Source organism: Kryptolebias marmoratus, linkage group LG9, assembly GCF_001649575.2.
Source record: "Kryptolebias marmoratus isolate JLee-2015 linkage group LG9, ASM164957v2, whole genome shotgun sequence".
NCBI classification, from domain to species: Eukaryota; Metazoa; Chordata; class Actinopteri; order Cyprinodontiformes; family Rivulidae; genus Kryptolebias; species Kryptolebias marmoratus.
The window spans coordinates 19,558,332-19,570,314 of NC_051438.1; the positions used below are offsets into that span (position 1 = coordinate 19,558,332).

Consider the following 11,983-nt stretch of genomic DNA (forward strand, 5'->3'; position numbering starts at 1 on the left):
AAATGTTCAGTTAGCTGCCCAACCCAAAGGTGTGTCTCTTAACACAATTTTTTTTTTTTGTTAGATTTTGTGATTACAACCCGATGAATTTGCCCTCAAACCCGACATCATCCTGAATATATCTCCTTTTTATAAATCTCACGCTCGTGTCTTGCAGACGCTGGGCACAGCGGTGACATCGTGTACTCTGTGGAGCAAGAAAACTGGGAGGATCCAGAGCAGGAACCGAGCCGTGTTCCTGTGCAGCAGAGCCTCCTGCTCTTCTTCCTCTTGCAGCACAGTGACCCCTTCACCTCTGAGGTCACCGATGCGATCGGTGAGAAACCATAAAACTGAAGGAAACATGTTCTCCTAACTCTTCTGCTGCTTTTATTCTGAAAAGATAAGGGCTTCTTTGTCTGTGCCGCCTGCTACTGTCAACATTAACACTCAGAGCTGTAAAGTGAGGAAATGTTTTATTAGAAATCCCCTTTTTTGTGCTAAAGCTTTATTTTGATCTTGTTTTATAAATGCAGTGGACCCTTTTTCCGCCTTCAAGGCTGTGCCCCGTTTAGTTCAGCTTAACCAGGATAATAACAATGCTGCCTTTGAAGGTGTGCACCAAGGAACAGCATGTACAGAAAAGGGATGAGAGCCTTTCATACTGAACCTGTGATCTCCTGGCAGCTGCAGAGATGTTAATAGAGCGCCACCTGGAGGATATTCTGAGCAACAACAGGCAGGCCGTCGCCGCAGCTCTGCAGGCCGAGCTTTGCAACACACTGAAAGCACAAAGTCATAGAAAAAAGGTAAGACGTACACACACCACAAAAGTAATTTTTTTCATTTTTACAGCCTTGGCTATGGAGATGTAACAATAATTTGATGAATTAGTTACCTTGAATAGCATAAAAATTAACCTATCCAAGTTTAAATGTCTTTGTAACACGACAGTAATGAGATGTAAGTTTGAGTTTGGAGAAACAAAACAATGTAAAAAGGCCATTCTCAACAATTACTTATTTAAAAATGAATGACTCACAAATTATCTTAAATGTTTTGATTTAAGAAACAAGAAAAGCTGCAGTCAGCTGCAGAGGTGGTTCTCATTTCCACCATCAGTGTTGTGAGCAGCAGCAGTAACATTGACTTCAGAAACGCCTGTTTGAACCGCATGAAGGTGAGAAAAAGAACTCTTTGAAACGCTTCCTGCGGCTGCTCTGCGTTATTAACAAACAAAAATAGTCGGACACATGTGCACGCTGTGTGTTTGTCAGGTGCGTGACACTCACGAGCTGTCTGCCTCGCTCCGAGAGTCTCTGCTCAGGGTGACGTCATGGAAATTTCATCACAGTGGCAAGTGCTGTTCCTCCGAGGTTGGTGAGGTATTTGTTTTCCACCACAAACTGGTACGCATCTGGTTTTTAGCTCCAATCTACTGTCACGTTATTATTTCGACAGGTGCAAGAACAACGTGAGGGTAATGAGCCTACCAGAGTGGAAATCTGAATTCTTTCTCTTTTTTTATTCGTTTATTTATTTTTTCTGCTGGCTGTGAAAGTGGTTCAGAGATGGAAATAATTTTTGCACCGGTTTAAGTTGTGTAACCGTTATCTCAAGTGTACTGTTTATAAGCTAAAAAAATCTCTCTAACTTACATAGTTGTGAATCAACACAACTAGATAGATCTAAATGATAGATTTATGATGTAAATGCTCCAAATGTTTTATAAACTTTATTTTTAAGTTTGTTTTCTAAATAAACTACTTGGTTCGAAAACACAATTTACTTTTTTTAATATATATATCTAGCTTGATGTGTGCATTGTGAGTATTAAAGTGTTTCAGTGTTGAAGTATAATAAGCTTAAATCAAAATGTTGATGTTTTTCAAAGCTTTTATTCTTTTAAGCTCGGTTGACTTCCGCTCTATTTTTGCGCATGTCGTGACGTCAGTTCCGGCCGCCAACGCTGACAGCCGTTTTTCGCGGTAAAATGAAATGGCCATTTTTGCTTTCGCGACCGGATTCCTTTCACTGTGCTTCTGTGTAACAGCAGACATGTAGTTTTTTGGGTGTAGTTCGGGTTTTAAGTTCGGGTTTTTCAGAGTTATCGGATTCTCGGACTTGTTATGAATGCTAAGCTAACGTTAGCCGCTAAAGTATCAACACAACTGATTGGATCGAGTTGAGCTACACCGAAACAATGGCACTTTGTAATGCAGAAAGCCTAAAGGATGGGCTGGAAATGTTTGGTTTTTCCTGCGAAGATGACTCTGTCTTCGATAAGAGTGAGTACTTTCAGCTGCTGTGGCTGTATGTTTACTGTACCTCAGTATATTTGTGTCCCTTATTCTAAAATAACATCTGCTTTCCTTGTTTCTAATGTGTCCCAAAGTGCTGGAGCTGTGCATCTGCTGCAGGTTAGAGGCAGATGAGATGCTGCACGAGTGGGTGGCTTACAGTAACTCAAAGAAAATTCAGAATCTCAACATGGACACTGTGGAGCAATTTGAACATGAGGTAACAGAAACATGTGCAAGACAAGAGTTTCTTTAAAGCTAGAGTGATTAATGTTGATTACAAGTTGTTTGTGGGGTACACATATCATATCCTGTAACGAATGATGGATATCAGTTTAAGCAGTTTTGTGTCTTTGTGTTTTAGTATTCTGTCACGTGATGATTGGATTTCTGTTATCTGCGCTGTCATCACACAGACCTCTTTCACCCCTCTTCTTTTTGTACCCTGAACTTTTGTTTTGGCAGCTGTTGCACAAGAGGAACAAATCTAAACCGAACTCAAGAAAAGAAGAGGCTTATAACAGACCCATGGACATCAACTTGCTACAGGACATGTATCCTTCAGAGCAAACGTTGGGAATGAAAATATACCTTTGACTCACATTTATGGTCAGAATGATTCCTGTAGGGAGTGATTTGTAGACCTTGACACCGTTTTTCTCCAGAATAAAAGAAGAAGAGGAGGAGGAGAATCTTCTAGACTCCTATACCACCCCTGGAAAGGTGCGCTGTCACTCCAGGCTTAGCAAAACTTTTATTTCCTCACAGTATTGTTAAAATCTGCCATTTAAAATCAGCGTGTTGGCTCTGAAGTGTATTTGGAGACATGGAGATAGTTGGATGGAGGAGGATGGCTCGCTGTGGTGACCCCTGAAAAGGGACCAGCTGAAAGAAACAGAAGATGATGTGTGTTTGTTTGACACATTTCACCGTGTTTGCAGGGCTCTCAGAAGCGAGCGCTGACCACTCCGGAGCATCCTCGGTCTAAACGGAGCGCAGTTCTGCTGGCCAGCCCGAACCTGCTGCTGTCTCCAGCCAGCATCTCCCCCAGGTAGTACACAATCACAGTACTTTTCACACTGAATAATTGCTTATTTTGTTTTGTTTTTAGTCATTTGCTGCCAAAAGACTTACTTGTACAAGGTTGCACTTTTACTCTTTGTTACATGAGAAGTTATTTTGCTTATCCCAGAGAAAGTCCAAACACAAGAAGTTTGAAACGTCGTTCGTATGCTTTGGTTTAAACTCTTCTCGTCTCTCCCCTGAAAGTGCGACGCCCTCACACAAGTACAGCCAGCGAGGAGGGAAAGGGGAGGTGGTGGCAACGTTCGGGGCCGTTCAGGGCACCCGTTGGTTGGGCAGGAAGGACCCCGGCGCCGGCGTCCAGGTGGAGCTTCTGGAGGGACCTGAAGACTCCCTTCGCTGCAGCTACAAATTCATGTTCCAGAGACTCAGGGATGTTCGAAACGGTAACTAGTTGGACTTTTAAAGCAGTGTAACGTTGAAAGATTTTACATGTGTGTCTATTAGGATTATAAATATGTTAAAGGTAATCTGTGGAGCTTGTACAGATGAATCTACATCTAAATTGTGCGGAGCCTCAATTCTTACTTCTGTGTTTATTTTTGTGCAGTGCTGACAGAGAAGATTGAGGATTTGGGACAAAACCTGAAGACTCACTTCAGCATTGAAGAGTTCTCCCCCGTCTCTCTGCCTGCTCAGGTTCAGACAGTTACTGCTCTGAAAGACTTGTTGACCAATGGCTTCATGTAGTATTTTCTGACATTTTAAACAAGCTGTAGACACCGTCTCGAGGCACCTTTTAGTTATTTCTTTGTGTTTCTTCCTGGTGGTTTTGAGCCACAATCCTTCAGACCCTTTTAAAAGTATTTCAGAGTTTCTCTGTAGGAGCCTCTATTCACAAGTTCTCAGTTTTGTCTTTGCACCCTTTTTCAAAGAAACGGGAAGCAACAAAAGTAAACAGGTTCATGCTCACGCTGTATGGTTGCTGATTATCACCTCATCTGGTTTGTGATCCTGTGCTGAATGACGCTCCTTGTAGTTTTTATCTTTATTAAGTTGAAACTCTTTTTGGTGCTGTATAATTTGTAACATTACTTTATCATAAACAAAAATCTGAACCAGAGTCTTTGGATTTGTCCAATAACTCCCTAACTAACTGCTTATTGTGTACGTTTTCATCCCCAGGACAGTATAACTGTGTTGGGTCAGGTTTGCTGCGACGGTAACGGCAAACTGAACGCACAGTCGGTTCTCCTGGAAGCGGGACCAGAACAAGGGGGTCAGCAAGTTCCTGTCGACCTTTCTGAGCTCAAAGAGTACTCTCTCTTTCCTGGTCAGGTGAGCCGAGCCAGACGAGTTGAAGGTTTAGGCCACAGAGGAGTCCTGTTTCTGTATAAAGTTGTACGTTACTGCACTGCTGAGCCCGTCGAGGGCGGTGGTTCTCTCCTTTGCCTGTGCACTGAGGTTAGTGTGCAGCAGGTTATATGGCCACCGAGAGGAACAGAGCGTGCCAAGGACGCCGGCTGGAGATCAGCCTGACGCCCGACCGAGAACTCTGACAATCTTAAAGGCAGCCTGCCACAGCCCAAATGGTTCTGCTTTACACCTAATTCGCCTTTTTGTTTTTGTCATTTAACCCGAACACCTTTTTTTCAGGTGGTAGTGATGGAGGGGATGAACGCTACAGGAAGAAAACTTGTGGCTTCCAAACTTTATGAGGTGAGCAGCAACACTGCAGCCGTTCAGAGAAGCTTTTTATTATTATTGTGACCAGTTTTACATCTTCACTTTGTCTTTCTTCAGGGACTTCCTCTTCCATTTTACATGTCGAATGTAAAATCGGAGGCTGATGAAGGTAATTAACTGGGTTTGTTAATCGTTTTTACCACACTGCCACGTTTTAACTAATAAATCTTTTGTCAGGGTTTTGTTTCTTTTTCTTAAAACTGTACACTCTCTCCTTCACTAACAGAGCCGCTGAACGTACTCGTGGCCTGTGGACCGTACACGCCCTCTGACAGCCTGAACTTTGACCCTCTGCTGGACCTGATCGGTGTGATTGTCAGAGATCGTCCTGATGTCTGCCTGCTGGTAAACGTCTTCATGTGACTCCTGTTGGATGATTGTGCTTGTGTTGCTTTGCTTCTTTATTTTTTTAGAAATCATTTCAGAATCTTTATGTTAACTTTTACAGTTTCAAGCAGCTTATTATAATTCTCATTAAAGTTTTTTTTCTTTTACACGTCAGCTAGAACCCTCAAATTGTCTGACCTGAGATTATTAGTTAGGTTTAAAAAACAGGAGGAACGCTCCTTTAAAGCGGCCTCACCTTGACTGTGGAGGCTTTTTATGTTGAATTGACAGTTTTGATTCCTTTAAAAAGTAGCAGAAGGTGGTTTTTATTCAGACATGTTTTTATGTTTTTGGGTGGGGGGTTCTGTTGTTTATTGTAATGTGAATCACTTTTTATCTGAAAAAGGTTCAACATAAAAAAACTAACCTTTATTTTCTTACAGCTGGGCCCATTTGTGGATTCAAAACATGAAAAAATTGAGGTACAGTTTAATTTTTCTTCTCAATCTAATGTTTTTACACCAAACTCAGATTTAAGACTTCAAATCCAAACTCTGTACATGTCAGCAGATTTCTTTTTTTAATTTACTCTTGAATCAGGTCGGTTGGTCGTGAATATGTGTGATCGTGTCTCTCTGCTTGTTCCTCTAACAGAAAGCTCAGGTGACAGAAAAGTTTGAAGCCATTTTCTCGAGATGTATTGAAAGCATCGTGGATGGCACCAAAAAGTAAGTTATATCTGCTGCAAAGGAACACAGAGTGGTTAGATTACTTTCTGTTTGTTCTTTTAACAAAAAGAGCACAAAAAGTAAGGAAATTTGTGTTTGGTTAATTATTTCTGCTTTGTAACAAAACTTCTTGTCAGTAAATCTTATATTGTTGGAAAGCCTGTTTATTCCCCTTTAAATGGAGCCACATTGGTTTGGAAAAGGGATTTGTGGGACCTCGAGTGCAATCCCATATTTTCACATCCTGGGACTGGATGTGCTGTTTTTATCCAACACAACCACACTGGATGACTGAATGCTAGTATAAGACTGAGATGTCGTCCCACAGCAGTGTGTGACTGAGCTGCTGAGGCTGTGTGTGGTTCTTCCACATGCTGCTGAGGCCCCTGTTTGTTGTTAATGTTAATGAATAAATTGTTAAATTGCCAATATGTCTCGTTTCTTCAGACTTGAATCATCCGGTCCAATAAACAACAAACACGAGGTGATAGAAGAATAAGGTGTTTAACGTTGGAAGAGATGATTTAAGTTTTTTATGGATTTAACCCAAAAAATACATTTTCATACAAATGTCACCATTTAAGGGGAAACAAACAGGCTTTCCATTAGTATGAGATTTTTTGTCAAGAAGACAAATAGTCAACCAAACATAAATGTCTTTACTTTTTGTTTAACAGTTCAGCTTTGTTCAGTTAGTGTTCTAAATTTGAATTGTAATTTAATTTCATTTTTGTTTTTTTTTACCCAGTGTTGGTTGTCACCTGGTGTTTGTGCCGTCCCAGAGAGACGTCCACCACCATTTCATCTACCCTCAGCCCCCCTTCACCCTGCCGAACCTCGCCAAGGACCAGGCTCAGGTCTGCTGTCTGTCTGAGCTACGTCAGTCACTCATCACCCAGTGATGAAAGCGTTTGGCAAGCTTAGAAGCAATCATAACAAGCTTTAGCGTGAATATATCACTAAATATATTAAGGATTCTTCTTCGTCTTATAAGGACGTCTTATGAGTCATAATTATTCCAGCAGAACTGAGGAAGCTGTTTGTGCGATCACGATTGATCGCTCCCTCTGGCGTTATTGTCACATTTTAATGTTTCCGTGCAGCGCGTCACCCTGGCTCCTGACCCCTGCTCCCTGCTGATCGGCGGCGTGACCTTCGGCTTGACCTCCACCGACATCCTGTTCCACATGAGTGCCGAGGAGATCAGCTGGTGAGGAAGACCCCGCCGTAACATAACCAGTACCATACCGAGGTGAAGCTGAAAATGTTTTGTGTTGCAGCGGCACCGGCTCAGACAGATTCTCACGCATCCTGAAGCACATCCTGACCCAGAGGAGGTAAAAACCCTGCAGCCGTTCAGATACATTCCTTTTTTTTTTTTTATTTGAAGGTGTTTTAACGACTCCTGCGTGTCCGACTTCACGTGCAGTTACTACCCCCTGTACCCGCCCGTGGAGGAGCTGAACATGGATTACGAGAAGTTCCAGAGCTTCGGGCTGCTGCCGCTCACGCCCGACGTTCTCGTCGTTCCGTCCGAACTGCGTTACTTCGTGAAGGTATGGAACAGACTCCCAACACTGAAGCTGAGCGTCTCTCGTAGGCGATCATTGAAACCGAAGCCTTCCCTCCGTCCACAGGATGTGGTCGGCTGCGTGTGTGTGAACCCCGGGCGACTGACCAAAGGGCAGGTGGGAGGGACGTACGCCCGGCTGCTCGTCCGATGCGGCGCCACGTCAGACGGCGGGCAGAGAGCGAGCCCCTGTCTGGCTGCTCAGGTGGTGAAAATCTGACAGGAATGGGCCCCGAAAAGAACCAAATGAACTCCTGCAGTTTCTGTTTTCTTTGCTCATACTGGTGAAAATTACAGAAAGAAAAGCCACTCTGTACTCTATGCCCCAGAATATTTGTTTATTTTTATATGTTGGGTGTTCTCAGTCTCTCACATACAGCAGCGATAATAAATCAGCATGATTTGTGCAGTTTTTCTTCGGTTTTACTTCTATTATTTCAATTTTTTTCACCTTTTTCTTGTTTCTCATCTTTTATAATTTATCTGACAGGAGAAGAAACTTTTGATGTTTAGAGTTTTTGGTACCAATGATCCAACATTAATCTTTTTTTTTTTTTTTTTTTACTAACTCTCCAGATGTTTTGAGCCGACACATTTAGTCGTAAAAATGATCAGACTCTGAGTCACTTTTATCGTCCGTCTTTGATTTCTCCACTATTTGAAAGACGTCCATGTTGTGACAAACCACTGAAACGGAAATTGAACAGAAGTCAGAAAGGAAATCTACAAAAACAACTTTTTTTGTGATCTTGTGATGATGCCGTACCTTCAGGTTTCCTGTCGGCTTTTAAATATTTTTCTCTAAAAATAAAATCAAGAATCGAGTTGAGGTGCTGAGAATAATTTCTCATGTTTTGTGCCTGAAAACGAGAGGAAACTCACTCTGTTTGCTCCGGAGGTGCGAGGAGATTCTCAATATCTTCATCATTCGAGTTTTCATTTGATGACTGGCTTTTATTCTCCTCCTCGTCTTCATCTACTTCAGAAATGACCTGGATCTGCCTAAAAAATAAAAAAGATGCATGTCATTCAGAAAGCATCGTTTTTTTAAAGGTTATTTAATCCTATCATCTGACCTTTTCTCCTGTGGGGAGATAATAATGTCCTCTGAATCTTCACTCTCCTCTTCCTCGTCTTCTTCATGTGACTCCTCCTCGTCCAGTTCTGTCCCATCCTCATCTTCGTCCTGTGAGGAGACAGATCCTTGCTTTTGTATCTCAGTGTCTTTGTTCTTCAACATGTTTGGCTGCTCTTCATCCTCTCCCTGGTGCTCCATCCTAACCTTGGCATCATCGTCATCTTCCTCCACATCACTGCCTCGTTCCTCACTTCTCCGGCTGTTCTCTGTTCCTTCTTGATCTCCGGGTCCTGGCTTTTCCAGTTTGTCTCCTTCGTCCTTTTCCTCGCTGCTGCTTTGCTCTGAGCCGCTGCCCTCCTGATGATCCGTTTCCTCCTCAGCTCCGGTGTCTGTTTTTACGGCGTTCCTTCCCGATTCCTGTTCTTCACCACAGCTTTCTGATTTGTCGGCGTGACTTTGGTTCCCGACCTTTTTGCTCGGAGACTCTTCGTTTGAGCTACCTTCTTCCTGGTGAGTGCGCTTGCTCTCCTCTTCCTCGTCTCCTTTCTCAGACTGAGGGGGACGGACAGGAACGCTGGTGCTGGCTTCCTCAGAGGAGGCGATTCTGTCTGAGCTTTGTGCTGGTGGGGAAAACGAGGCAGTGACATTTTCACTGGAAGTCCTGGACGACCTAACGGAGAAACAGTCGGAGGAATTATTACTTTCTGAAAAACTGAACACAGTTTGTTTTACTCGTCTTCAGGCTCGAGTATTTCCTACTTTTGAGATGAGGATGAATGCTGCCTTCTTCCTCTCCTCTCCCTCCTCTTCGTCTTCCCTCCGCTGGCCAGACTTGGACCTCCGTCACTCTCACTGCTGGACAGACGAACTGCACGCAGAACGTTAACAAGCACTTAAACTGCGTGCATACATGCTGACGGTGCGGTGTGAGGGTTTTCCCCCACCTGGTTTAAAGTCCAAATCAGGAGACGGACAGCTCCCGTGCCTGCCACCTTTCTCCCCGTTTGAGCTTGGCGCTGCGCTCGTCTCCACGTGCTCCTCTGCGATTGGCGGGGCCCTCGATGCAGGAGGTTCTTCAGCAGGATCCCCGTCTGCGCCATCCTGCCCGGAGCGCTGATGCTGATGATGATGATGACTGGGTGTGGAGGCGAGGTGATGGGGCAGAAACGAGCGAGGGAGCGAGAAGCTGGGCGGAGGGAGGAGAAATGGATCATAGGGCTGATGAAATGCTCCGAGGAAACCTGGAAATCTGCCCGCAGGGGTCAACAAGGAGGACGGAGGGTGGGGATGATGGGAGGAATTCTCTTGGTCATAATCTGACTCTTTTGGAGCAGAACACACCTGAGGAGCAATGGATTTCTGAGGCCCTGTTGAAGGACCTGCAAATAAGGATAGATGGCTCGGGTAAAAACGTGCATATATATAAAGTAGAAAAATTGCCTTTTCTAAAACAAAAATGCAACAAAGCTTGCTGCAGAGGCGGTGACCTCGTTTAAACAAAGGTCTGTCCACTGTAGATGCCAGCACCTGGTCTTCTGTCTTTAGATAAGTCCTCAGACAGTCTTCCATCCTCTGTTGACGAAATACACGACTTGAGCCACGTCTTTTCATATTAGGAAAGGAAAATTATTACCTCCTCATCCAGATTTGTGACCGTACCTTCTTCTGAGCAGCCTGTGTTTTCTGTCGGAGTTGCTGCTGCCAGCGGGGGGAGCTCTCCTCCAGGTACCTCTCGTACTCCATCTGCGAAATGAGGCAAGTGAGCTGTTTAAAAACTTTTTTTTTTAAATTTTAAACATCTTTTCTGTCTGTGTTTGTGTTGTATGTGTTTGTGCACCCTGATGGTTTTCATGGCGGCGCTGCGGACCAGCATCTCCCTCAGAGTATCCTGGGCTCTCTCGAACTGCTGCAGCAGCTCTCTGTTGTGCTCTTGAGCTCGGCGCTCTCTGTCCCTCAGGTCCTGCAGGCGCCGCCGAAGCTGCGTCGCTCCACTGCGGGACACGAGGAAACCAAAACACCAACAAGATGTTGCAATAAGAAACATGAGAAAGCATGGATCACATCTTCAATATTAGATTGTTAGAAACTTTTACAAAAGGAGCCCAGACATTAAATATCTCTGACTGGAATTCCTAAAATATATAAACCATATAACAGAATGCACACATGTGCAATTCAATTTAAATGTGATTTTTTTAAAAGACTGGACCAACTTTGACATGTAAGTTATTTAACTTAATTTATTGTAAAATCTTAAAATAAATAAAGGGAAAACACTCCTTAAAACACATTTCATAGAAACCATATTATTGTAGTTATAAAACGAGTCATTTTGATTTTATTTCTGTAAAGCTTTAACAATCCCTCTCCATCTGCGCGGCAGCATTTAACGTGTCTTACCTCCTCTTTACTCTGTGGTGTCGTTTTGTGAACGTATTCTCCCCGTATTCGGTCCGATGCCCAAGAGACAGTGAATTCTCTGCCGGTGCAGCCATGACTGCCAGCTTTCTTTGGATGAAGAGATTATCAGGGATTAAAGGCCACGCTTCAGGAGGGGGGAGGGAACAGATGCACGCTGCCAATCCACACATCAGAACAGGTGCCGCATCAGCTTTTTACTTCCACAAACATGACCCAAGAAGGTGTTTACGTGTTATGGAATTTAATCGGAAAATATTTACCTGTTTTCTTCTGAATGGCTCAAATTTGGAAGACACCTCCTCTAAAATCCTCAGTTTGATTAATGATGGTGTTTTCTTAGGGTTAAAAAACTAACTTCACAGTGTGACAAACACAGGGTATAAAACTAAATTTATCTAGGATTTTATCAAGACCAGAGTATGGCAAAAGTGACATAAACAGCCTTCTATTTATAATTAAAAAGATTACTATAAATAATTACTTGTGGCAAAATTAGTGAGATAATGTCCGGTTCAGTTGTTATTTTGACTTTATGATAAGCCTTAAATGAACCCTAAATGGAATAAATATTTTTTAAAAAATTACTTGAAAGTGACTGGAAATATGACACTTTTTCGAATTAAAATCTCATGTAAGTGTTTTTAATATACGTTTTATTTTAGGTTGAGGTTGTATGTTCTTATGAAAAAAAAAAGATTAAAGTAATTATTCTTTAACATTTGAGGCGAGATAGGTGTATACTAGGTGGAAGTGGGTATACTGAAGCAGCAATAAGTATTGCTTAAAATAAAATATTGTATAAAATCCAAGA

General features: G+C 42.9%; 2 protein-coding genes across 4 annotated transcripts; one reads left to right on the forward strand and one right to left on the reverse strand.

Annotated features, from left to right (window-relative positions):
* The first annotated feature begins 1,048 nt into the window (after positions 1 to 1,048).
* pola2 (polymerase (DNA directed), alpha 2) lies at positions 1,049 to 8,082 on the forward strand. 2 transcript variants are annotated; one of them, XM_037977363.1, is made up of 19 exons: positions 1,049 to 1,159; positions 1,257 to 1,355; positions 2,375 to 2,499; positions 2,745 to 2,833; positions 2,945 to 3,002; positions 3,221 to 3,330; positions 3,549 to 3,748; positions 3,913 to 4,001; positions 4,488 to 4,640; positions 4,959 to 5,021; positions 5,106 to 5,157; positions 5,275 to 5,393; positions 5,819 to 5,857; positions 6,030 to 6,103; positions 6,852 to 6,960; positions 7,207 to 7,313; positions 7,384 to 7,440; positions 7,533 to 7,659; positions 7,741 to 8,082. In XM_037977363.1, the coding sequence occupies exons 2-19, from the start codon at positions 1,316 to 1,318 to the stop codon at positions 7,891 to 7,893; spliced, it is 1,764 nt and encodes a 587-aa protein (XP_037833291.1). In that variant the 5' UTR covers positions 1,049 to 1,159; positions 1,257 to 1,315; the 3' UTR covers positions 7,894 to 8,082. The 2 variants fall into 2 exon arrangements, with proteins under 2 accessions (XP_037833291.1, XP_017289812.1); XM_017434323.3 differs by lacking the exons at positions 1,049 to 1,159; positions 1,257 to 1,355 and adding an exon at positions 1,364 to 2,267.
* Positions 8,083 to 8,211: 129 nt separating this feature from the next.
* Positions 8,212 to 11,855, reverse strand: LOC108246667 (glutamic acid-rich protein). 2 transcript variants are annotated; one of them, XM_037977362.1, is made up of 11 exons: positions 11,433 to 11,855; positions 11,152 to 11,326; positions 10,589 to 10,742; positions 10,411 to 10,494; positions 10,239 to 10,323; positions 9,696 to 10,130; positions 9,511 to 9,619; positions 8,750 to 9,421; positions 8,556 to 8,675; positions 8,440 to 8,474; positions 8,212 to 8,360 (listed from the first exon to the last, which is right to left on the reverse strand). In XM_037977362.1, exons 2-11 carry the CDS (start codon positions 11,244 to 11,246, stop codon positions 8,269 to 8,271), a joined length of 1,881 nt encoding a protein of 626 aa, XP_037833290.1. In that variant the 5' UTR covers positions 11,247 to 11,326; positions 11,433 to 11,855; the 3' UTR covers positions 8,212 to 8,268. The 2 variants fall into 2 exon arrangements, with proteins under 2 accessions (XP_037833290.1, XP_037833289.1); XM_037977361.1 differs by having other exon boundaries at positions 9,696 to 10,323; positions 11,152 to 11,855.
* Positions 11,856 to 11,983: the final 128 nt, after the last annotated feature.